The sequence below is a fragment of the Lagenorhynchus albirostris genome, chromosome 1 (assembly GCF_949774975.1).
Source record: "Lagenorhynchus albirostris chromosome 1, mLagAlb1.1, whole genome shotgun sequence".
NCBI lineage: Eukaryota > Metazoa > Chordata > Mammalia > Artiodactyla > Delphinidae > Lagenorhynchus > Lagenorhynchus albirostris.
In genome coordinates, this window is record NC_083095.1 from 162960493 (window position 1) to 162981623 (window position 21131).

Sequence of the window (21131 nt, forward strand, 5' to 3'; positions counted from 1 at the left end):
TGAAGATGGCAGAGCCACAAGATGGAAGGAGCCTTAGTCCCTGAATCGCCACTTAGAGAAGAGTCCTCCACTGATCAGGAACACCTATCTTAAACTTCACGTGACTGAGCAACTTCTTTCAAGTTGAGACTTTTGTATATTTGGGGGTTTGTTACAACAGTCAGCCTATCCTAACAGTTGAAGGAATTAAGGTCCACAAGGTTGGATGACTTGCCCAAGATACAGTTAACTGACGAAACAAACACAAAAACACAGAGCAGTGATCTTGCCACTGGAATGCAAAAACAGAATAGAAAAAGTAATAGTTATGAAACCACAGGATAAAAAGAGACGTAATGAGCAATACAGCATCACTAAGTATCTTTTAGGCAGAATGTACAAGTAAGGAAGCGGGTCAACTGGAAAGCCCTTTCTATGTCAAAACTTGTGGAAATTTTCCCACAAGTTATCTCCCACAAGTTATCCATTCTTCTCTTAGCAAACAGAATTACTGGAAAGTTTCTCTGATAACAGAGAGTGCAAACTGCCTCAGAGTCAGAATTAGGAATAATAACTGTCATTACACATAAAAAGCAGTATTAATTCTCAAGCTGAAAAGCATTTGTGGGGCTTGGGCTGAACCCCAGTGCAGGGGCAGCTACCATCTGTCTGACCAGCACCCTCCCTTCCTCTGAGAGCTGCTCCCCATCCAACTACCTACTTCTGTGAAAGCTGTTGCTCATCACAGAAGCCACCAGGGGCCGCTGGGCAGGCAGGTGTTCCAAGCCAGGCTGTCCTGGCTCTTCCCAGGGACTCTCAAATTGGAATCAGAGGAAGAGGCTCAGTCCCTCCCCATTAATGAAGCTGTGAAATATGAGGCCAGGAGCTATTGGTGGGCACTGTTTCTTGCTGAGCAGAAAGCAGCAGCCCAAGAAAATGAAGATGACACCACAGGAAAGGGAAAGATGGAGAAGGGTCCTGGTTTCACGTGGCCCAGAGGCGGGCACACCCCTGTCCTTCCCATGGTTTGGTTACGTAAGCCAGGCCATGGTGGCCCACAGATTTCACTTTGGGCCTCAGCTTGTTTAGATTAGGTTGATGTAACTTGCAATCAAAAGAATCCTGACCAACAGAATCAGGAAAATTGCCTCAAGAAACAGATAAACAAAAAAATTCACAATATCTCACAAATCTCCAAAAGTAAAATGAAAAGTACAGAAGTATCAATGTCGAGTATGGACTCAGAAATCAGTGTACTGGGATTGAATCCAGGTGCTGCCAGTTTCTAGCCAGGAAACCTCGGGGAAATTGTTAAACCTCCCACTTGCCTCAGTTTTCTTACTCTTAAAGGTGAACCTTTAGGGTGACACCAAGCCCACTGGGTTTTCTTAAAGATTAAATTAGTTAATACACATAAAGTACTTAGAACAGTACCTGGTATGTAGTAAACATTCAATACCTGATGGTTTTATTGTTACATTTGATCAATCTGAGTTGATTTTCAGTAAGTCAAGGTGGAACCAGCCAGGTGAAAATAGGTGCTAACCAGAGAAAAAGCATGTTTGTCCCACACAACCTGACCCTCAGCAGTGCACCATCAAATCCAGATGCTCTTTCATTTGTAATGAAGGGACTTCTTCAGGGGCCCACCAAGGAAAGACCAGTTCGGCAGTCTCAGACCCCTCCAGGAGGTGAGCAAGGATAAGCTGTATCAGCCACCAGCACGCTCCTCTGCTCCCTAGGACATCCATTCTCTCCGACCTCCTTCAACTCCCCGGGCCCTCAGGGCCACAGTGAAACAGGCAGGAGGGTAAATGCTGCCCCAGCGCAGCCTATAGGGACCTCTCCATCTTCTGAGCATGCATGACCTCGACAGTTAGAACACTTCGTCCCATCTTAGGCTTGTCTTTTTTTTTTTTTTTTAGTAATGGAATTTCACAAACACAAAAATTTGACGGCATTTTTTCCAGACACAAGATACTTCCTACAGAGCTCTACCTTCGCCAAAGTTCTTCTGCTATTTCTGCTGATTAAGTTGGGGAGAAAGTCTCAGCAGAGCACTTTCGTGGAAACTGCACAGTCAAAAGCCCAGAGGTCTTTAAGTGCCTAGAAGTATAAGAAAGTATTTGAAGCATTCAGTCTGTAAAAGCATGGGATAAAGCTAGAGAAGCGGGCAGAAGGTACATCAGGCTGGGCTTTGAGGTCATGGAAAGGAGTCTGAATCTGGCAGTGGGAAGCCACAGAGGGTTTGAAGCAGGGAATGGCATAATCAGGTCTGCATCTGATCACCCTGCACCTCCTCTGCACCTCTGCTTGCAGGGTAGCAGATGTCTCAGACGTCTGCATGTGGGATCAGCTTATCTGGGAACCAGAGAAATAAGGTCTGAAGACATGTTTTTCAGAAGAATAGCTTAGGTAGGGTAGAAATTCCAGAAATTTTCCTCATGACAGAGAAATAAGAAGAAGGTAGATCATTTTAGCAACCTGGCTCTAGAGTAGTAGAGAAGGCTGAGAATACTGGGAGCGGGGCAAAGCCCTCATGCCACCGATTAGAAACCACTGACTCCAAAGCAACCTGGTGGGGAAGAGCCAGGGCCCAGAGAAAGTGTCACGCTCGCAGGGCTTTCTAGAGCCTGGCAATGGGACAGGCACGCTGCTCCGATTGGCCAGAGACTGCCCACTGGAAGAACAAGTTCAATTCCTACTAGCCCTGACCAGAGACCCTCTCCAGCCAGCCTACGTTATTTTACTCCAGCAAAAAACTGAGCACGGTAAGCAAACTTGACATTGTAGCAAAGCTAGCCTTGTAAACAAGTGAACCCAAACCAAAACTGTGCCATTACCAGAGAGATTCATGTGGGATCTGAAGCTGTCCTACGTTGCAGAAATATTCTTGGCCTCTCAAGACAAACATAGCTTTTGGCACTGAAAACTGTTTTTTGGTTTACAGGCCAGAAAACCACTGCACCCCTGTTTATTTTTCCATTATCAGTATATTCAGCAGCACTGAAAGGATTTAACAGAGCTTCCTTCTCTCCTGACCTACTGGTGAGAAAACACAATTCTGATCAATAAGCAAAGAGAAACCAGAAAAATCTGTCATGTTTATGGTGCGTGACAGGTATCTTCTCACACCTTCTCTCATACGCTCATTTTTTTTTTTTTTTGGCTGCGTTGGGTCTTGGTTGCTGTGCGTGGTCTTTCTCTAGTTGCAGCAAGTGGGGTCTGCTCTTTGTTGTGGTGTGCGGGCTTCTCACTGTGGTGGCTTCTCTTGTTGTGGAGTACGGGCTCTAGGCACGCAGGCTTCAGTAGTTGTGGCTCGCAGGCTTAGTTGCTCCGCGGCATATGGGATCTTCCCAGTCTAGGGCTCGAACCCATGTCCCCTGCATTGGCAGGCAGATTCTTTTCTTTTTTCTTTTTTTTTTTTTTTTGCGGTACGCGGGCCTCTCACTGTTGTGGCCTCTCCCGTTGCGGAGCACAGGCTCCGGACGCGCAGGCTTAGCGGCCATGGCTCACGGGCCCAGCCGCTCCGCGGCATGTAGGATCTTCCCAGACCGGGACACGAACCCGTGTCCCCTGCATCGGCAGGCGGACTCTCAACCACTGCGCCACCAGGGAAGCCCCCATACGCTCATTTTATATACAAGGAACTGTGGCTCACAGATGAGTTCCATGACTTGCCCCAGCTCACAGCTGAGTAAGTACCAAAGCCAAAATTCAAATCCAAGTCTGATGCTAATTCTCCTGCCCTCTTTGTATCACAGCAATGGTATATTCAGATTTCTGAACAAGCACTGGAGAATCAGGGGTCAGGGAGACACATACAAATAGAGGCAAGCCTATTCCCTAACAAGTGTATCATCTAAAAGGGGAGGCTACGTCACTCATCTCACATTACCTGCAAATGCCTAGTGCAGTTCCTAGTGCACAGTAAGCTCTAAATAAATGTGGCTTCAATGAAGGAAGGAAGATTTTGTTGTGATACAATACTTTGTTGTCTAATAAAGAATCGGTGACTATCACGTAAACTTACCAAACCAGAGTTCTCTGTGTAGATGCAAAGTTGATGCGTGAATTCCTACAATGGGGGAGAAGTGAGGCTAGAAGGCCTCTAAAACACTTTCTAACTCAGTCTCTGAAAACTAATCTCACTGTAGAGATGAGTGTCTAATAGAAGTACTGATTTTTGTCAGTATTAAAAACAAGTATATGTTGGCTCATACCGTCAACTATCAGTTACCCCCATAATGGTGTTCTGAACTTTTGAGAATACTGCTGGACCGCAGTGCCAGGCCGACCTCATGCCTGCCTTCATCCCAGGCAAGGCTTTATTGCAATAAAGCCTCACCTCACTTGGAATCTTTGGCTTTTCAGGACCCTAGTGTTAGGACCCTTAACACTAGAATAACAAAAAGATATGGCATAAATGCTTCGGGAGGCAAAAGGAACAAGACTTCCTGCTTTTATCTAAAAATGTTAGGGGGGCTTCCCTGGTGGCGCAGTGGTTAAGAATCTGCCTGCCAATGCAGGGGACACAGGCTCGAGCCCTGGTCCAGGACGATCCCACATGCGGCAGAGCAGCTAAGCCCGTGCACCATAACTACTGAGCCTGTGTGCCGCAACTACAGAAGCCTGCGCGCCTAGAGCCCGTGCTCCGCTACAAGAGAAGCCACCGCAATGAGGAGCCCACACACCGCAAAGAGTAGCCCCCGCTCGTCACAACTAGAGAAAGCCCACAGTCAGCAATGAAGACCCAACACCAGCAATAAATAAATAAATATTCATTTATTGATTTATTCTTAAAAAATAAAAATGTTAGGGCAGTAAAGGAAGCCAGTCAACTATGTAGTAAATGACTACATAAATACTGCATAACTCCAACTCCAAATGTATGGGTTACAAACCTAAAAGAAAAAAAATAGGTATCTGTATATGACTTTAAAATGAAAAAATAACCATTTTGCAATAATCAAGCAACTTCACTAATGATATCCAAATTCTGATACCCAAATGATACCAGAAATTTCAAGTGTTCAATTTCTTTATTGCTTCTGATACAATAAAACCGCTAGACAAGAGAATACTTTGCCCTTCCCTCCTCCATAAAGTGAGGAACTTGGGTATGGTAAAGTTAAAAGTCTCATTAAGGGGCTTCCCTGGTGGCGCAGTGGTTGACAGTCCGCCTGCCGATGCAGGGGACACGGGTTCGTGCCCCGGTCTGGGAAGATCCCACATGCCGCGGAGCGGCTGGGCCCGTGAGCCATGGCCGCTGAGCCTGCGCGTCCGGAGCCTGAGCTCCGCAACGGGAGAGGCCACAACGGTGAGAGGCCCGCATACCACCAAAAAAAAAAAAAAAAGTGTATATAATTAATATACTCAAAAAGGTAATGAGTATGCTGTAACAAAACGAAACAAAAAAACCCATGAATAAGCAGTTATAAAAAGAACAGACCATAAATCTTGAACACAAAAACTGTCCAATTTAAAAACTCGAAGGGTGGCTCAGTGGTTAAGAACCCACCTGCCAATGCAGGGGACACGGGTTCGAGCCCTAGTCCGGGAAGGTCCCACATGCGGCGGAGCAACTAAGCCCGTGCGCCACAACTACTGAGCCTGCGCTCTAGAGCCCGTGCTCCGCAACAAGAGAAGCCACTGCTCGCCCACACGCAGCAACAAAGGCTAAGTGCAGCCAAAAATAAAATAAATTTAAAAAACAAAAACTCAAAGGGCTAGATAGCTGAGTAGACCCTGAGGAATGAATCAATGAGCTAGGAGAGTGAGCTAAAGAACCCTCCCAGACTATAGCACAGAGATAGGAAGTAAAAGACAACTGAAGAGATACAGAGGACAGATCAAAGACGTGCCTAAATCCGATCATTTGGAGGAATCTGCAGAAGGGAAGGGAGGAAATGGAAGGGGGGGACAACATTTGAAGAAATAACTATTAAATGTTTCCTAGAACTAAAAGAATAAAACTATTTTAAAAAATAGTTTTTAATTACAGTTATTTAAAGTGATCTACATGGATGGAAGGAAACATACTACCATTTTATGAGTAGTTATCTCCTGATTATGCAATTTAAGGTCCTTTTCTTTTTCAAGTTTTCTAAAATGAACATTACTTTTGTAAGAGAAAAAGTAATAAAAGTTTACTTTTATAAAATAAATCCAGAACCAAGATACAAGAAAGGCTTTTAAAAATTCCCTAACCTCTCTTTCCTCTGACTTCTACCCTATGCTATTATAGTGGACCTGTTTCTGTAAGCAGTCACCACAAACTTGGGCAAGTCGTTTGATCTCTTTAAATTTCTGCTTCTTTTAGGTCTTCAACAGGGAAAATAAAATCCCTCCTTCCTACCTCACAGGAGTTTGGTGAACATCAAATGAGATGATGTATAAAAATTGCACTCAGTATACTCTGATTTCTCTTCAGATCAAATAAATCTTTCGCCTTTTACTAAAGATTTCCATGGAGAGAAACAATTGAGACTCACAGACATTAGAAAACAAACTTACTGTTACCAAAGGGGAAGGGGGGAGGGATAAATTAGGAGTTCTGGATTAGCAGATACAAACTACTACATATAAAATAGATCAACAACTAGGTTCTACTGTGTATCACAGGGAACTATATTCACTATCTTGTAATAAACTACAATGGAAAAGGATATGAAAAAGAATATATATGTGTGTGTGTGTGTATATATACATATATATATATATATATATAAAATCAGTTTGCTGTATACCAGAAAACACAGCATTGTAAATCAACACAACATTGTAAATCAACTATACTTCAGTTAAAAAAAAAAAAATAGCGCCCAGTCAACTATACGGCACTGTAGAAATTGAGCATGTTATCACAGTCCTTCTAAGCTGGTAAACCCCAACCTCTGAGTCACCCTCCACTTCCCTCATCCCTCACTCCCCAAATCCAATCCATTCCCTAGCCTGCCAGCTCTTCCTTCCTTCCTTTCCCAAACCACTGTACTACCTAGTTACACCTGGTCATACCTTGTGCCTGAACCACCACGATAGCCCCCTGGGTGATGCCCCGCCTCTAACTTTTCCTTACCCCACCCAGTGCACTTTCCTCCTAAAACTTAATCTTCATAAAATACATTCATCCTGTAACTACAATGCTGAAAATGAAAGTTCTCTGAAGTTTACAGGATGGACTTCAAAACTCCTTAACCTGGCTTTCAAGCCTTCCCTCCTATCCCTGGTCAACCTCCTCGCTGTTCCTGGAACAAGCCAGCAACCCCCCCCCCACCCCATACACACTCCCATTCTCTACCCATCCAGGCCCTCCCAGTCTTCTTAGCCCAGGCCAAACCCCTCCCTCCCTTCCTCCCTCTGCACCTTCTGACCAATTGAGACCAAGCTCCTGCCAGTTCTCAGAACACCCACTCCATCCCTCAGGCGTCATCCTCACTTCCAGGTCAGAGGCCTGCCCCACACTTCCAGAGAGGACTCTTTCTGCCCTGAGGGCAGGGCCTCCTGCTTGGCTCCTGTATCTTCTGTACTAGGCACTCAAATTAACCTGCTAATCATTTTAGTCTGTAAAATAAACTTTCTCTGCCTAACTGAATTTTATTGTAATTATTTCTTTAGTTTTCTTTATAGTTTTAATATCTATAGGTACATCACATATATTCCTATATAACATACGATTTAGCTATTAAACTTTAAATAAAAAGAATTATACTTTATAAATTCTTCTATAAGTTCTTTCTTTCAACATTGTTTTTGAGATTGATCTATGTTCATATCTGTACCTATAAGCCATTCATTTTCTTTTCTTTTTTTTTAAGCCATTCATTTTCTTTTTTTTTTTGTTTGCTTTTTTATTTTTTTTTCTTTCTTTTAAGCCATTCATTTTCAAAGCTGAAAAGCATTCCTTTGCATATCACAACTTATTCATCCATTATGTTGCTGAGAGATATTTGGGTTTTATCAGAAAGTTTGCTATTAAAAGCAATGCTCCTATGAACATTCTTATGCATGTTTCAATACACATATGTGTCTCTAGGACTGAAATTGCAAGGTCATAGGGTCACACGTTTAACTCTACTTGGTAATGACAATGGTTTTCCAATCGGTTTTCCAACCGATTTATGCTTTTACTTACAGTGTTGAAGAATTCCTCAAAAATACTGTCAGGCTTTTAAACATTTGCCCATTTGGTGGATGTAAAATGTTATTTCATTGTGGTTTTAATTTGCATTTCCCCAGTGAGGCTGACATCTTTTCACACATGTATTGGCCATTTGGTTTCCTCTTTGATAAGCTCCCTAAGTCTTGGTGTATTTTTCAACTGGCTGTCCTTTTCTTATCTACTGTAAGAGTTCTATATTTATTCTGGATACCAATCCTTCACTGGTGTTATGTGTTGCAAATATCTTCTTCCAGTTTATGGTTTCCTTCCTTTTCACTCTCTTTTGATGAGAAGTTCTTTATTTTAACTTAGTTGAATTTATTAACCCTTTCCTTTATGGTAACTGCTTTGTGTAACTTGTTTAATAAGTCCTTCCCTACCCAGAGATCATGAAAATATTTATATTTCCTTTTAATAAAAAACAGTTAAAATAAAAACTTCAAAAAGGAAGTTATATAAACAATCAATTAGCACATGAAAACATACTCAAAATTATTAGCCATCAAGGAAATGAAAATCAAAACCACAAGGAGATACCACTACACACCCACCAGAATGGCTAAAATTAAAAGACTGATAACACCAAACGGTGGCAAGGATGTAGACCAATGGCATTTTTGTCATATACTGTTGGCAGGAGTGTGGAATTGTATAACCCTGGAGAAAGGTCAAGCAGTTTCTTAAAAAGCTAAATATAATAGCTATCTTATGACCCAGCAATTCTACTTCTTGGTAGTTACCCAAGAAAAATGAAAGCATATGCCCACATTATAATTTACACTAGAATATTCATAGCAGCTGTATTCTTAATAGCCAAAAATTAAGAGCGGCCCTACCATCCCTCAACAACAGAATGAATAAGTGAATTGTGATCTAGTCACACAACAGAATAATACTCAGCAAGAAAAAAAAGCAACATAGATGAATCTCAAAAATACTATGCTGGGGCTTCCCTGGTGGCACAGTGGCTAAGAATCTGCCTGCCAATGCAGGAGACACGGGTTCGAGCCCTGGTCTGGGAAGATCCCACATGCCGCGGAGCACCTAAGCCCGTCCGCCACAACTACTGAGCCTGCACCCTAGACGCTTCGAGCCACGGCTGCTGAAGCCCACATGCCTAGAGCCCGTCCTCTGAAACAGGAGAAGCCACCGCAATAAGAAGCCCATGTACCGCAACAAGGAGTAGCCCCCACTCGCTGAAACTAGAGAAAGCCTGCACACAGCAACAAAGACCCAACTCAGCCAAAAATAAATAAATGAATAAATTTATAAAAAAAAATACTATGCTGAATGAAAAAAGCCTTACACAAAAGAATACATTCTTTAAGATTCTATTTATATGACACCTAGAACAGGCAAAAATAATTTACAATGGGAAAAAAAAACTGTGGTTGTAGACAAAGAAGGACACTACATAATGATCAAGGGATCAATCCAAGAATAAGATGTAACAATTGTAAATATTTATGCACCCAACATAGGAGCACCTCAATACATAAGGCAAATACTAACAGCCATAAAAGGGGAAATCGACAGTAACACATTCATAGTAGGGGACTTTAACACCCCACTTTCACCAATGGACAGATCATCCAAAAAGAAAATAAATAAGGAAACAGAAGCTTTAAATGATACATTAAACAAGATAGACTTAATTGATATTCATAGGACATTCCATCCAAAAACAACAGAATACACATTTTTCTCAAGTGCTCATGGAACATTCTCCAGGATAGATCATATCTTGGGTCACAAATCAAGCCTTGGTAAATTTAAGAAAACTGATATTGTATCAAGTATCTTTTCCAACCACAATGCTATGAGACTAGATATCAATTACAGGAAAAGATCTGTAAAAAATACAAACACATGGAGGCTAAACAATACACTACTTAATAATGAAATGATCACCGAAGAACTCAAAGAGGAAATCAAAAAATACCTAGAAACAAATGACAATGGAGACACGACGACCCAAAACCTATAGGATGCAGCAAAAGGAGTTCTAAGAGGGAAGTTTATAGCAATACAACCCTACCTTAAGAAACAGGAAACATCTCGAACAAACAACCTAACCTTGCACCTAAAGCAATTAGAGAAAGAAGAACAAAAAAACCCCAAAGTTAGCAGAAGGAAAGAAATCATAAAAATCAGATCAGAAATAAATGAAAAAGAAATAAAGGAAACGATAGCAAAGATCAATAAAACTAAAAGCTGGTTCTTTAAGAAGATAAACAAAATTGATAAACCATTAGCCCAGACTCATCAAGAAAAAAAGGGAGAAGACTCAAATCAATAGAATTAGAAATGAAAAAGAAGTAACAAGTGACACTGCAGAAATACAAAAGATCATGAGAGATTACTACAAGCAACTCTATGGCAATAAAATGGACAACCTGGAAGAAATGGACAAATTCTTAGAAATGCACAACCTGCCAAGACTGAATCAGGAAGAAATAGAAAATATGAACAGACCAATCACAAGCAGTGAAATTGAAACTGTCATTAAAAATCTTCCAACAAACAAAAGCCCAGGACCAGAGGGCTTCACAGGCGAATTCTTTCAAACATTTAGAGGAGAGTTAATACCTATCCGTCACAAACTCTTCCAAAATATAGCAGAGGGAGGAACACTCCCCAACTCATTCTACGAGGCCACCATCACTCTGATACCAAAACCAGACAAGGATGCCACAAAGAATGAAAACTACAGGCCAATATCACTGATAAACATAGATGCAAAAATCCTCAACAAAATACTAGCAAACAGAATCCAAAGGCACATTAAAAGGATCATACACCATGATCAAGTGGGGTTTATTCCAGAAATGCAAGGATTCTTCAATATATGCAAATCAATCAATGTGATACACCATATTAACAAACTGAAGGAGAAAAACCATATGATCATCTCAATAGAGGCAGAGAAAGCTTTTGACAAAATTCAACACCCATTTATGATAAAAACCCTGCAGAAAGTAGGCATAGAGGGAACTTTCCTCAACATAATAAAGGCCATATATGACAAACCCACAGCCAACATCGTCCTCAATGGTGAAAAACTGAAACCATTTCCACTAAGATCAGGAACGAGACAAGGTTGTCCACTCTCATCACTCTTATTCAACATAGTTTTGGAAGTTTTAGCCACAGCAATCAAAGAAGGAAAGGACATAAAAGGAATCCAAATCGGAAAAGAAGTAGTAAAGCTGTCACTGTTTGCAGATGACATGATACTATACATAGAGAATCCTAAAGATGCTACCAGAAAACTACTAGAGCTAATCAATGAATTTGGTAAAGTGGCAGGATACAAAATTAATGCACAGAAATCTCTGGCATTCCTATACACTAAGGATGAAAAATCTGAAAGTGAAATCAAGCAAACACTCCCATTTACCATTGCAACAAAAAGAATAAAATATCTAGGAATAAACCTACCTAAGGAGGCAAAAGACCTGTATGCAGAAAATTATAAGACACTGATGAAAGAAATTAAAGATGATATAAATAGATGGAGAGAGATATACCATGTTCTTGGATTGGAAGAATCAACATTGTGAAAATGACTCTACTACCCAAAGCAAACTACAGATTCAATGCAATCCCTATCAAACTACCACTGGCATTTTTCACAGAACTAGAACAAAAAATTTCACAATTTGTATGGAAACACAAAAGACCCCGAATACCCAAAGCAATCTTGAGAACAAAAAACAGAGCTGGAGGAATCAGGCTCCCTGACTTCAGACTATACTACAAAGCTACAGTAATCAAGACAGTACGGTACTGGCACAAAAACAGAAATATAGATCAATGGAACAGGATAGAAAGCCCAGAGATAAACCCACGCACATAGGGTCACCTTATCTTTGATAAAGGAGGCAGGAATGTACAGTGGAGAAAGGACAGCCTCTTCAATAAGTGGTGCTGGGAAAACTGCACAGGTACATGTAAAAGTATGAGATTAGATCACTCCCTAACACCATACACAAAAATAAGCTCAAAATGGATTAAAGACCTAAATGTAAGGCCAGAAACTATCAAACTCTTAGAGGAAAACATAGGCAGAACACTCTATGACATAAATCACAGCAAGATCCTTTTTGACCCACCTCCTAGAGAAATGGAAATAAAAACAAAAATAAACAATTGGGACCTAATGAAATTCCAAAGCTTTTGCACAGCAAAGGAAACCATAAACAAGACCAAAAGACAACCCTTAGAATGGGAGAAAATATTTGCAAATAAAGCAACTGACAAAGGATTAATCTCCAAAATTTAGAAGCAGCTCATGCAGCTCAATAACAAAAAAACAAACAACCCACTCCAAAAATGGGCAGAAGACCTAAATAGACCTTTCTCCAAAGAAGACATACAGACTACCAACAAACACATGAAAGCAATGCTCAACATCATTAATCATTAGAGAAATGCAAATCAAAACTACAATGAGATATCATCTCACACCAGTCAGAATGGCCATCATCAAAAAATCTACAAACAATAAATGCTGGAGAGGGTGTGGAGAAAAGGGAACACTCTTGCACTGCTGGTGGGAACGTAAATTGGTACAGCCACTATGGAGAACAGTATGGAGGTTCCTTAAAAAACTACAAAGAGAACTACCATATGACCCAGCAATCCCACTACTGGGCATATACCCTGAGAAAACCATAATTCGAAGAGTCATGTACCAAAGTGTTCATTGCAGCTCTATTTACAATAGCCGGGAGATGGAAATGGAAACAACCTAAGTGTCCATCATCGGATGAATGGATAAAGAAGATGTGGCACATATATACAATGGAATATTACTCAGCCATAAAAAGAAATGAAATTGAGCTATTTGTAATGAGGTGGATGAACCTAGAGTCTGTCATACAGAGTGAAGTAAGTCAGAAAGAGAAAGACAAATACCGTATGCTAACACATATATATGGAAGTTAAGGAAAAAAAAAATGTCATGAAGAACCTTGGGGTAAGACAAGAATAAAGACACAGACCTACTAGAGAATGGACTTGAGGATATGGGGAGGTGGAAGGGTAAGCTGTGACAAAGCGAGAGAGTGGCATGGACATATATACACTACCAAACGTAAAACAGATAGCTAGTGGGAAGCAGCCGCATAGCACAGGGAGATCAGCTCGGTGGTTTGTGACCACCTAGAAGGGTGGGATAGGGAGGGTGGGCGACACAAGAGGGAAGACATATGGGAAACATATGTATATGTATAACTGATTCACTTTGTTATAAAGCAGAAACTAACACACCATTGTAAAGCAATTATACTCCAATAAAGATGTTAAAAAAAAAACCTGTGGTTGTTAGTGGGTGGGGTTAGGAATGCAAGAGCAACACAGAGAACTTTCTGGGGTGATGGTAATATTCTGTATCCTGACAGAGATTTGCATTACACGAGCATACACACTTGTACAAAAAAAAAAAAAGGTAAATTTTTAATTCTAGGTGATATGCATACTGAAGTGTTCAGGAGTCACGTATACTGATATGTGGAACTTACTTGGAAATGACTCCAAAAGTAAAATGGATTTCTGGGTGGATAAAGGGATAGAGAGAAGTGGTAAAGCAAATAAAAGGAAGTGTTAACAGCAGAATCTAGGTGGTAGGTATACACGCGGTAATTCTTTCAACTTTGCTGTATGTTTGAAAATTTTCACAATAAAATATTAGGGAAAAGACAAAAATATATTTTAAAGAGGAAGAGATGTGCTTTAAAAAATAAGCAGATAGGGACTTCCCTGGTGGTCCAGTGGTTAAGACTTTGCCTTCCAAAGCAAGTGGTGTGGGTTCGATCCCTAGTCGGGGAGCTAAGATCCCACATGCCTCGCGGTCCAAAAACCAAAACATAAAACAGAAGCGATGTTGCAATAAATTCAATAAAGACTTTAAAAATGGTCCACATCAAAAAACAAAAACCTTAAAAAAAATTTAGCAAAAAACAAAAAGAAGCATATATATTTGAGCGAAGTTTGCCTTTGAAAAAGGTAACTGAAAGAAAAAGATCAATCCTTACATGTACTGGTGCTTTGGAGTTTACAAAACACTTTCACACAGATTATTTTAAGTGATCCTCACCAAAACCCAGGTATTCTAGTCTCATTTTATGCTTAAGAAAACTTAGGATCAGAACTTGCCAAATATTACACAGCCGGTACCCTCACAGTGCTGGACTTAAAAACAAACACCTCCGGCTCCTCCACCTCCGTTCTTTCAAACACATCTCACGAGGGACCTGCCGGCAACCGCAAACATTTGAAGACCACGTGGAAACTGCTGATGTGCCACCAGCCCTTTGCTTGTCCCATGAGCAGAGTGACAAGGCTGAAGCAGCTGTTGTACTTACACTAGCAGGACATGAAAGGGAGAGGCACGCAGACAGTAAATGAGCATGAACTCAACAGACTGAAGGTGTGCTTCCAACCCACACAGAATAAAAGAACTGGCAAGCCCCCCTTGCTGAGTTCTTTGAGGCCATCCCCAAAGTCTGGGGAAATCTGTGATATCCTTCCTGTCTATATAGATGGGCAAACTGCATACGAGGCCTGTAGCTAAGAAACTGCAACACAAAACTTGTCAAAACAGCTCTCTGACAAGGTATTCCACCACTCTTCTTACCAGAGCAGAACAAAAGTAGAAGAGAAGAACGACACCCAGGAACACTGCTCAACCCTGACACGGCCAAAATGAGAGGCAAAAGCTTTACTAATCCCTCCACAGATGAATCACTGGCTTCAGGGTATTTTGGCTTTTTATTAAAACATTTAACAACACACTCCAATAATTTTGGTTAAATTTAAACAGGTGAGATAGACCCGTGGAATATGAATAAAAGCCCTTTCAGCCTTAGAGACTGGTGTATTTATCCGAACATTTACTTAGTGTGCCAAACACTTGGGGAACCGTAATGAAACTAGGACACAGTCCTTGCCCTCAAGTGGCCTATAGTCCAGCCGGAGGCTCAAAAGAGAAAACCGAGCCCACAAGGGCTATAGGAGAAAGTCCCAAGAGCAGGGGAAAGACAGTGCAAGTATAACCAGGGCGTCAAGAAAGATTTCAGCTGGGCCTAAGTCTGGGAGGATATGTATGTGCAGAACTGTGGGCAGAAGAAGGGGGCGAGGGGCTGCACTCCAGGCTGGCTCCTACGGAGGTCCTGGCTAAGGAAGGCTACCCGCAGCCTGAGCACAAGGGAGAGGAAAAAGTACCCCTGAGGGATGCCTGCCAACTCATTTTAGAGAGTGAACAGGACAGATCAGAGGGCCTCACAAAATGCCTTACTTGAGGAATTAACTGGGATAGGGCTGAATATGGCTGCGACTTCCACAAACATGGGAACCTAAGGTAGGGCTGGAACCAACTGCCCCAGTAAGTCAAGACTTAACAAAATCTTAATAACACAGATTCAGGATGCCTGCTTAAAACCCAGGTGGACCTGCGATGTCTGTTGCCTAGCAGAAGGCCACAGAATGGTAGATGTAATAGAGACAGGTGGTTCTCAGAGCAACAAGCCAGGAGGTAAGCACCAGGAGCAATGGCTTTGAATCCCAGCTTAATGTACGGCCTTGGGTGAGTTTCTAACCTCTGGCACCTTATCTGCAAAAGGGAAATGACACTAGCCACCTCACAGGGTTGAAATGAGATTATATCTGAAAGGCATCCAGCACAGTGCCTACCACGTAGGAGGCATCAAGGAAAGGGGGATATTACTCATATGAACAGTCTACTCTCCAAGAACTTCAGAGTCCAATGCCTCCTACCATCCCACTGTGTTGAGAAACCAGGCTGAAGCCACTAACTTTGGATACCACCAAGGGCTTACGCATGTCCTAAGCAACTTCTCCCTCTGTTCTTTGATTTCTTTTTATGTTAATTTTTAAAAATACTCTGCCCATTAAGGCATTTTAGGTTATTCTGAGATGTCTGCCTCACCCTGCGGTCTCACATCACAAACCTTCCCTTACTGAAGAACTCAATCCAAACAGGCAAGCCGTCCAAGGGAAAACCAGTGTCATAAGCCACTTCACAGGGAACATTTGTGCCAGAAGGGACCACAGGTCCCATCCCAACACTCGCTTCAGCAAGGATAGGGTCAGGGCCAGCCCAGGGCAGGTCTGAGCCGATAGAGCTGTGACATTCATAACATCACTCTTAAGAACCAAACTTAGAGTTATGGTGGCAATGATATTAAGCACTAAATATATATATATATATATATATATATATAATACAAAGCACTTTATGTATATAATAGGCATTCAAGAAAAATTTTAAAAGCAGTTATCTTTATAGCTAGGCCTGGCAAGATAATGAGATTCTATACACCAAAAGGCATAAGAACACGATGACAGAACTCACAGCCCATGAGCTCAAGATAAAATTATAGTCACTATTTCAGGAACAGAAAGTTGGGTCTCATTTTCTCAACCACACTTCCACAGGGAAATTTTCAGTAACTCCAGATAATCTACCAAGGGCCGGTGACCCCTAGTTGCAGGGGTGGGGGTCACTCAGGTCACACACAAAGAAAAATTCACTTTCTTTTAGGAAAATATAAAAATTTGATTAATCCACGCTGTATGTCAAGAGCAGGCAACAAATTTTATTCCATAGCTAGGAAACACCAAGAAACCACTAAACTTTGGTGGACTAGGGTGGGTAATTTCACCAGTTTTGTGGAGGATGGTGGGCTGGCAGGGAAAAGGAGGGAGGAAGACTAGGAAGAAGGGGAAGGTGGTGAAAAATAAGAGAAAACTACGTGGGAGAAAAAAATGACACAAGCAAATACTAGAGATAGACAAATGGAGAATCGGTCTGAGAGCTGAAGGCAGTAACCCCTGGTTAGAGGTTAGTGTGTGACCACGCCATCATCTGTCACCTGTTGTGTTCTGCCCACCCAGCTGCACTAATCCTTAAATCTCTATAGGGAAATCTACCGGGCTTACCAGGGTGGAAATATATTATTCCCTGAGCACAAATGCTCTGAAAGAGCAGTACCAGAGACTTCCAAAAACCAAATCTAAATTCTACAGCCTCCACTCTAGTTAAAACTGGTTTCTATTTCTCCTTTATATGGGCTGGCTGTCTAGTCCACACAATTCTCCAATTCAACCAATGTTTGTGGAAGGCCTAATGTGTGGGGGGACACAGCAGGGAACAAAACAGACGTGACTGCCCCTCACAGAGCTGATCAGTGACACACGGTGGGGAGGGCATCCGTCTTCAGCCGTGCACTAGGTGTTCGCAAAAAGGGAGGGAGGGTGAGCGTAGGGTCTCCTCGGATACTCACATAAATCTTTCAAGGGCAACTCAAAGTCCTAGCTAAGGAAAGGGAAAACGGAGTAAATCTAAAGACTGACAAGAAAATATTAAATGTTACAGTTTAGAGTGCATCCTGATACAAAACTGTAAGTGTTCAAACTGAACACAGCATTCATTATCTGTAACCACATAGACTATAACTCCTGAAATGGATAAACAGCCAGAGTATTTTTTAGTAATACTTAAATACGTTCATAAAGATGACCCAGTCTAATGTATTACAAGATTCTAAAGTACCTTTGGAATCATTAAGAAGCAGATTATGTTTATTGAGTTTTACTGTTAAGTACATTTCTTGTACTTTGAATATCGGTATCTCATGTTAGGAATCGTGTCTTAACATGTGGCCTAAGATATACCTCAACAAATGGGCTCCATAATCAAACACGTTTGGGAAATGTTGCACACTCTAAACACCACTTGGAGATTCACAGTGCATTTTAGGAAATTAAGCTTTCTGACAAATCCTGTATGAAAGAAATCTGCCAAACTTAGTCTGAGCCAGTAATTCCCAAACTAATTTGACCACGGACACTTTATTCATTTAATACTTATTAACAGTCCACAAATTGCTTCATGGAACACATGTGGGATACGCTACAGGTGTAGGGGATGATTAATCGGAGAACGCAATTGATTATCAACTCCCAAGCATTCTGATGAACTGGAGTTTACTATATGCTACAGAAATACAAAAACTTCCCCAATGAATTTCTGACTGGAATTCACTCAACAATAAGCTAACTTAATATATTTTTAAGAAAAATATATTTAATGAACTAAAATTGGATCTTGATATGTTAATATAAAGGAATTCAAATTCATTATACAATAATTTGACTTTGCTAAACTGCTGAAAACTTATCTTCCCTAAACATGGGTTTTTAAATTTCCAAAGTATATTGAATATCTTAATTTCAAAAGATTCATTTCCTTAAAGAAAAAATACTGAACTAAAAGAATGCTGATATTTACCTCTGCCTATTATCTGATATGCCTAATTACAAATATCTGTAACTGAGATGTGGTATCAACATATATAGTTCATGAATAACAAGCATGGGACTATTATTTCTATGGTTGTGGGGTTATTTATAATTTGACTCCTCCTCCTGAAAAACCTAACCTTAAAGCCTACATTGGAGGTTTCATGGAATCCAATTCCAGGGACTGAAAAACTTTCTTCAGTTAACAACAAAAATAAAACTCAACAAACATTTATTTAACACCTACTATACGCATACCAGTGGATTAAGCACTGTAATGATGAATGTATTTTTCTGGACCCCAACTCAAGACAATGGTCTGACAATGGGCAGAATACTTGAGACTCTTAGAAACACAGGGGACCTCTAGGCAATGTGGATGGCAGAAGAGCAAGCTGCTACACTGGAAATGCTTACAAGACACCTGGGTGAATTCGGGACCCAGGACCCAGGACTCTTTCTTAAAAAGCTATGTTAGTGACTAAAAGTTTGATATTACTTAATGCAAGATAACCAATATCAGATTTGGGTCAAACACGTGAAAGCTGTTAAAGCTTCCATATTCAACTTCACCTGTGACGTCTTTTTTTTTTTCTTTTTAAGCCAGTTAGGTAGCTTAACATACAAGCATTACAGTGACATTAAGAGCAGCTTAGGTTAATAGTTTAAAACTATCACAGGTTTCTACAAAGACTCTGTAGGAGAAGGAATCCAAATCTGATCATCAGAATGAATTTGAATTTTCAGATAGCGCAAGACAGGGGGAGAAATCACTTCATCTGTGTTATGCAACACTGAAAAAGACTTTTCACTTTTATAGAAAAGGCATGATAACTGCTAGTAATTTAAGACAGAAAATGAACCAATTTCTATCCCTCTAATTTGGGAGGTCTAGCAGTACTCAATAAGCAAGAAAATCAAGACAGTTTTGCAAATGACTCTTTTAAAACACAGCAGCAACCAGAGGGATGATCCTCAACAATCTGCAGCCATTCATACAAGAATATTTTCCCCTAGTTTAATAACACATAAACAAACGCGTGAATTCCAGCTCTAACATTTCAAATCAGAGAACCCGAAAGCTGCTGCAGTCTGCCTTCATGAACATTTTTTTCCTTTTTCTAAAAAGGAAAAATACCTTTCCTTTAGAAAACCTTAACAAAGACTAAGCCCAGAAACTCTGACAAAACATAGCCAAGGCAATAGGCGCTGGAGAAGACATGCAATTTAAAAACACAGTCACAAACTGTCCCAGTAAGACCGCTTAATAAAAAATTAACTTTGTTCTGCTGAACGCTTCAAAAATCGCGTTTCTGATACTATTTTCTAATTACATATGCTTCAGGTACAACATGCATGCTAATGAAAGTGAACCTCAAATACATGTGCAATGAAGCAAAGCTGATGTTCCAGATTACATTTTAATAGTCCCAAAGAAAATGGAAAACTGCAACTGCATGCTTGTGCAAAGCTGACAGAGGGAAAACGCAACACGGTGGTAGGGTCCAGTACCCCGGCTTCACAGTGCCAGCCGACCTTCCCTTTCCACCACGAGAACCAAAGGAACAAAGTTCACACTGACTTAACGTTCAGGGTCGCGCCAGAATATCCTGGGCTGGTTGGGGGGGGGGTGTTCCTCTGTACCCGCTGTTTGGGAGGTAATGGATTCAAGAGCCTGGGTCAAGTTCACAGAGGTCCCTCCTGCTCCACACGTCGGGTCGGATGTGTCCCAGGAACCGAAGCCGCGGCTCGGAAAGCGTCCTAAGCACAACTCTACTAAGAACGGTGCCCAGGACTAGGGTTGGTCCGCCTCCAGTCGCTGGCCTGGAAAGACGGCCCGCTGGCGTCCGTCAAAGTCATCCAAAGCCGGGCGACAGGGCACCGCGGCCCGGGAGGGAGCCCCACCCGTCCCTGTGGGAAAGCTGCCGCGCCACGGAGCCCGAATTTCACCGCGGACTCGAAGCCCCTGCCCGCCCGGCACCCCTTACCGTGCTGCCGTTGCTGCTGCCAACGCTTGACTCGGACTCCACGAGGCTGGAGCCGCAGGACCGGGACGAGGCAGCCGTCGTCTGGCCGGGTGGGAGGCGCGGCCCGCCGGGCTGCAACGGCGGCGCCGCGGGGCCCGGCGCGTCCTCGGCCTCGTTGCCGCCGTGGTACACCACCCGGCTCTCGGAAACGTGGATGCTCTGGGCACAGCCCATGCTGGAGGCGGCGTCGCCGACACGCTGGCGGGTAGCCGCGAAACGGTCAGTAAACGACCAGCCCGGCGACTCGCGGCCGCCTGAGCGGGCGGCGGCGAGCGCCGGTCTCGCGCCAGGAAGTGCGGCCGCACCTTTTATCGCGGTGCGGGAGCAGCAGCTGCGGCGGTGGGGAGGGGCCGGTGGGGAGGGGGCGGTGGGTCGGGCAGCGCACCGCGGCCGCCCTTCCGAACGTGCCCTTCCTGAAGCGGGAGCCGTTAGCCTCCTCCCTCACATCGCCGCGCTCGCCTCGGCCGCGCCGCGCTTCCGGGGAATTTCGGGGGAGGAGATTTGAGCTCTCCCGACCCGAGAGCAGGCGAGTCCGCGCTGTGGGGCGGCACGACCCCCGAGGGAGGTGAGTTCCCTGCTGCGCCCGCTCACGGCCCGTTCCCACTCCGCTGCGCTTTAGCAGCCGACTCTCGAGGCTC

General features: G+C 42.4%; 1 protein-coding gene and 1 pseudogene across 4 annotated transcripts in view; one reads left to right on the plus strand and one right to left on the minus strand.

Annotated features, from left to right (window-relative positions):
• The window catches only part of PDE8A (phosphodiesterase 8A), a 137968-nt gene extending 117226 nt beyond the window's left edge, over positions 1 to 20742 (minus strand). For 2 of the 4 annotated variants that reach the window (XM_060157867.1, XM_060157847.1), the window contains exon 1: positions 20479 to 20728. In XM_060157867.1, the coding sequence (XP_060013850.1) occupies positions 20479 to 20667 (189 nt within the window). In that variant the 5' untranslated portion in view covers positions 20668 to 20728. Of the gene's footprint in view, positions 1 to 20478 lie in introns of all 4 variants that reach the window. The other 2 variants (XM_060157862.1, XM_060157836.1) reach the window with 2 other exon arrangements.
• LOC132505356 (U5 spliceosomal RNA) lies at positions 6393 to 6500 on the plus strand (annotated as a pseudogene).
• Positions 20743 to 21131: the final 389 nt, after the last annotated feature.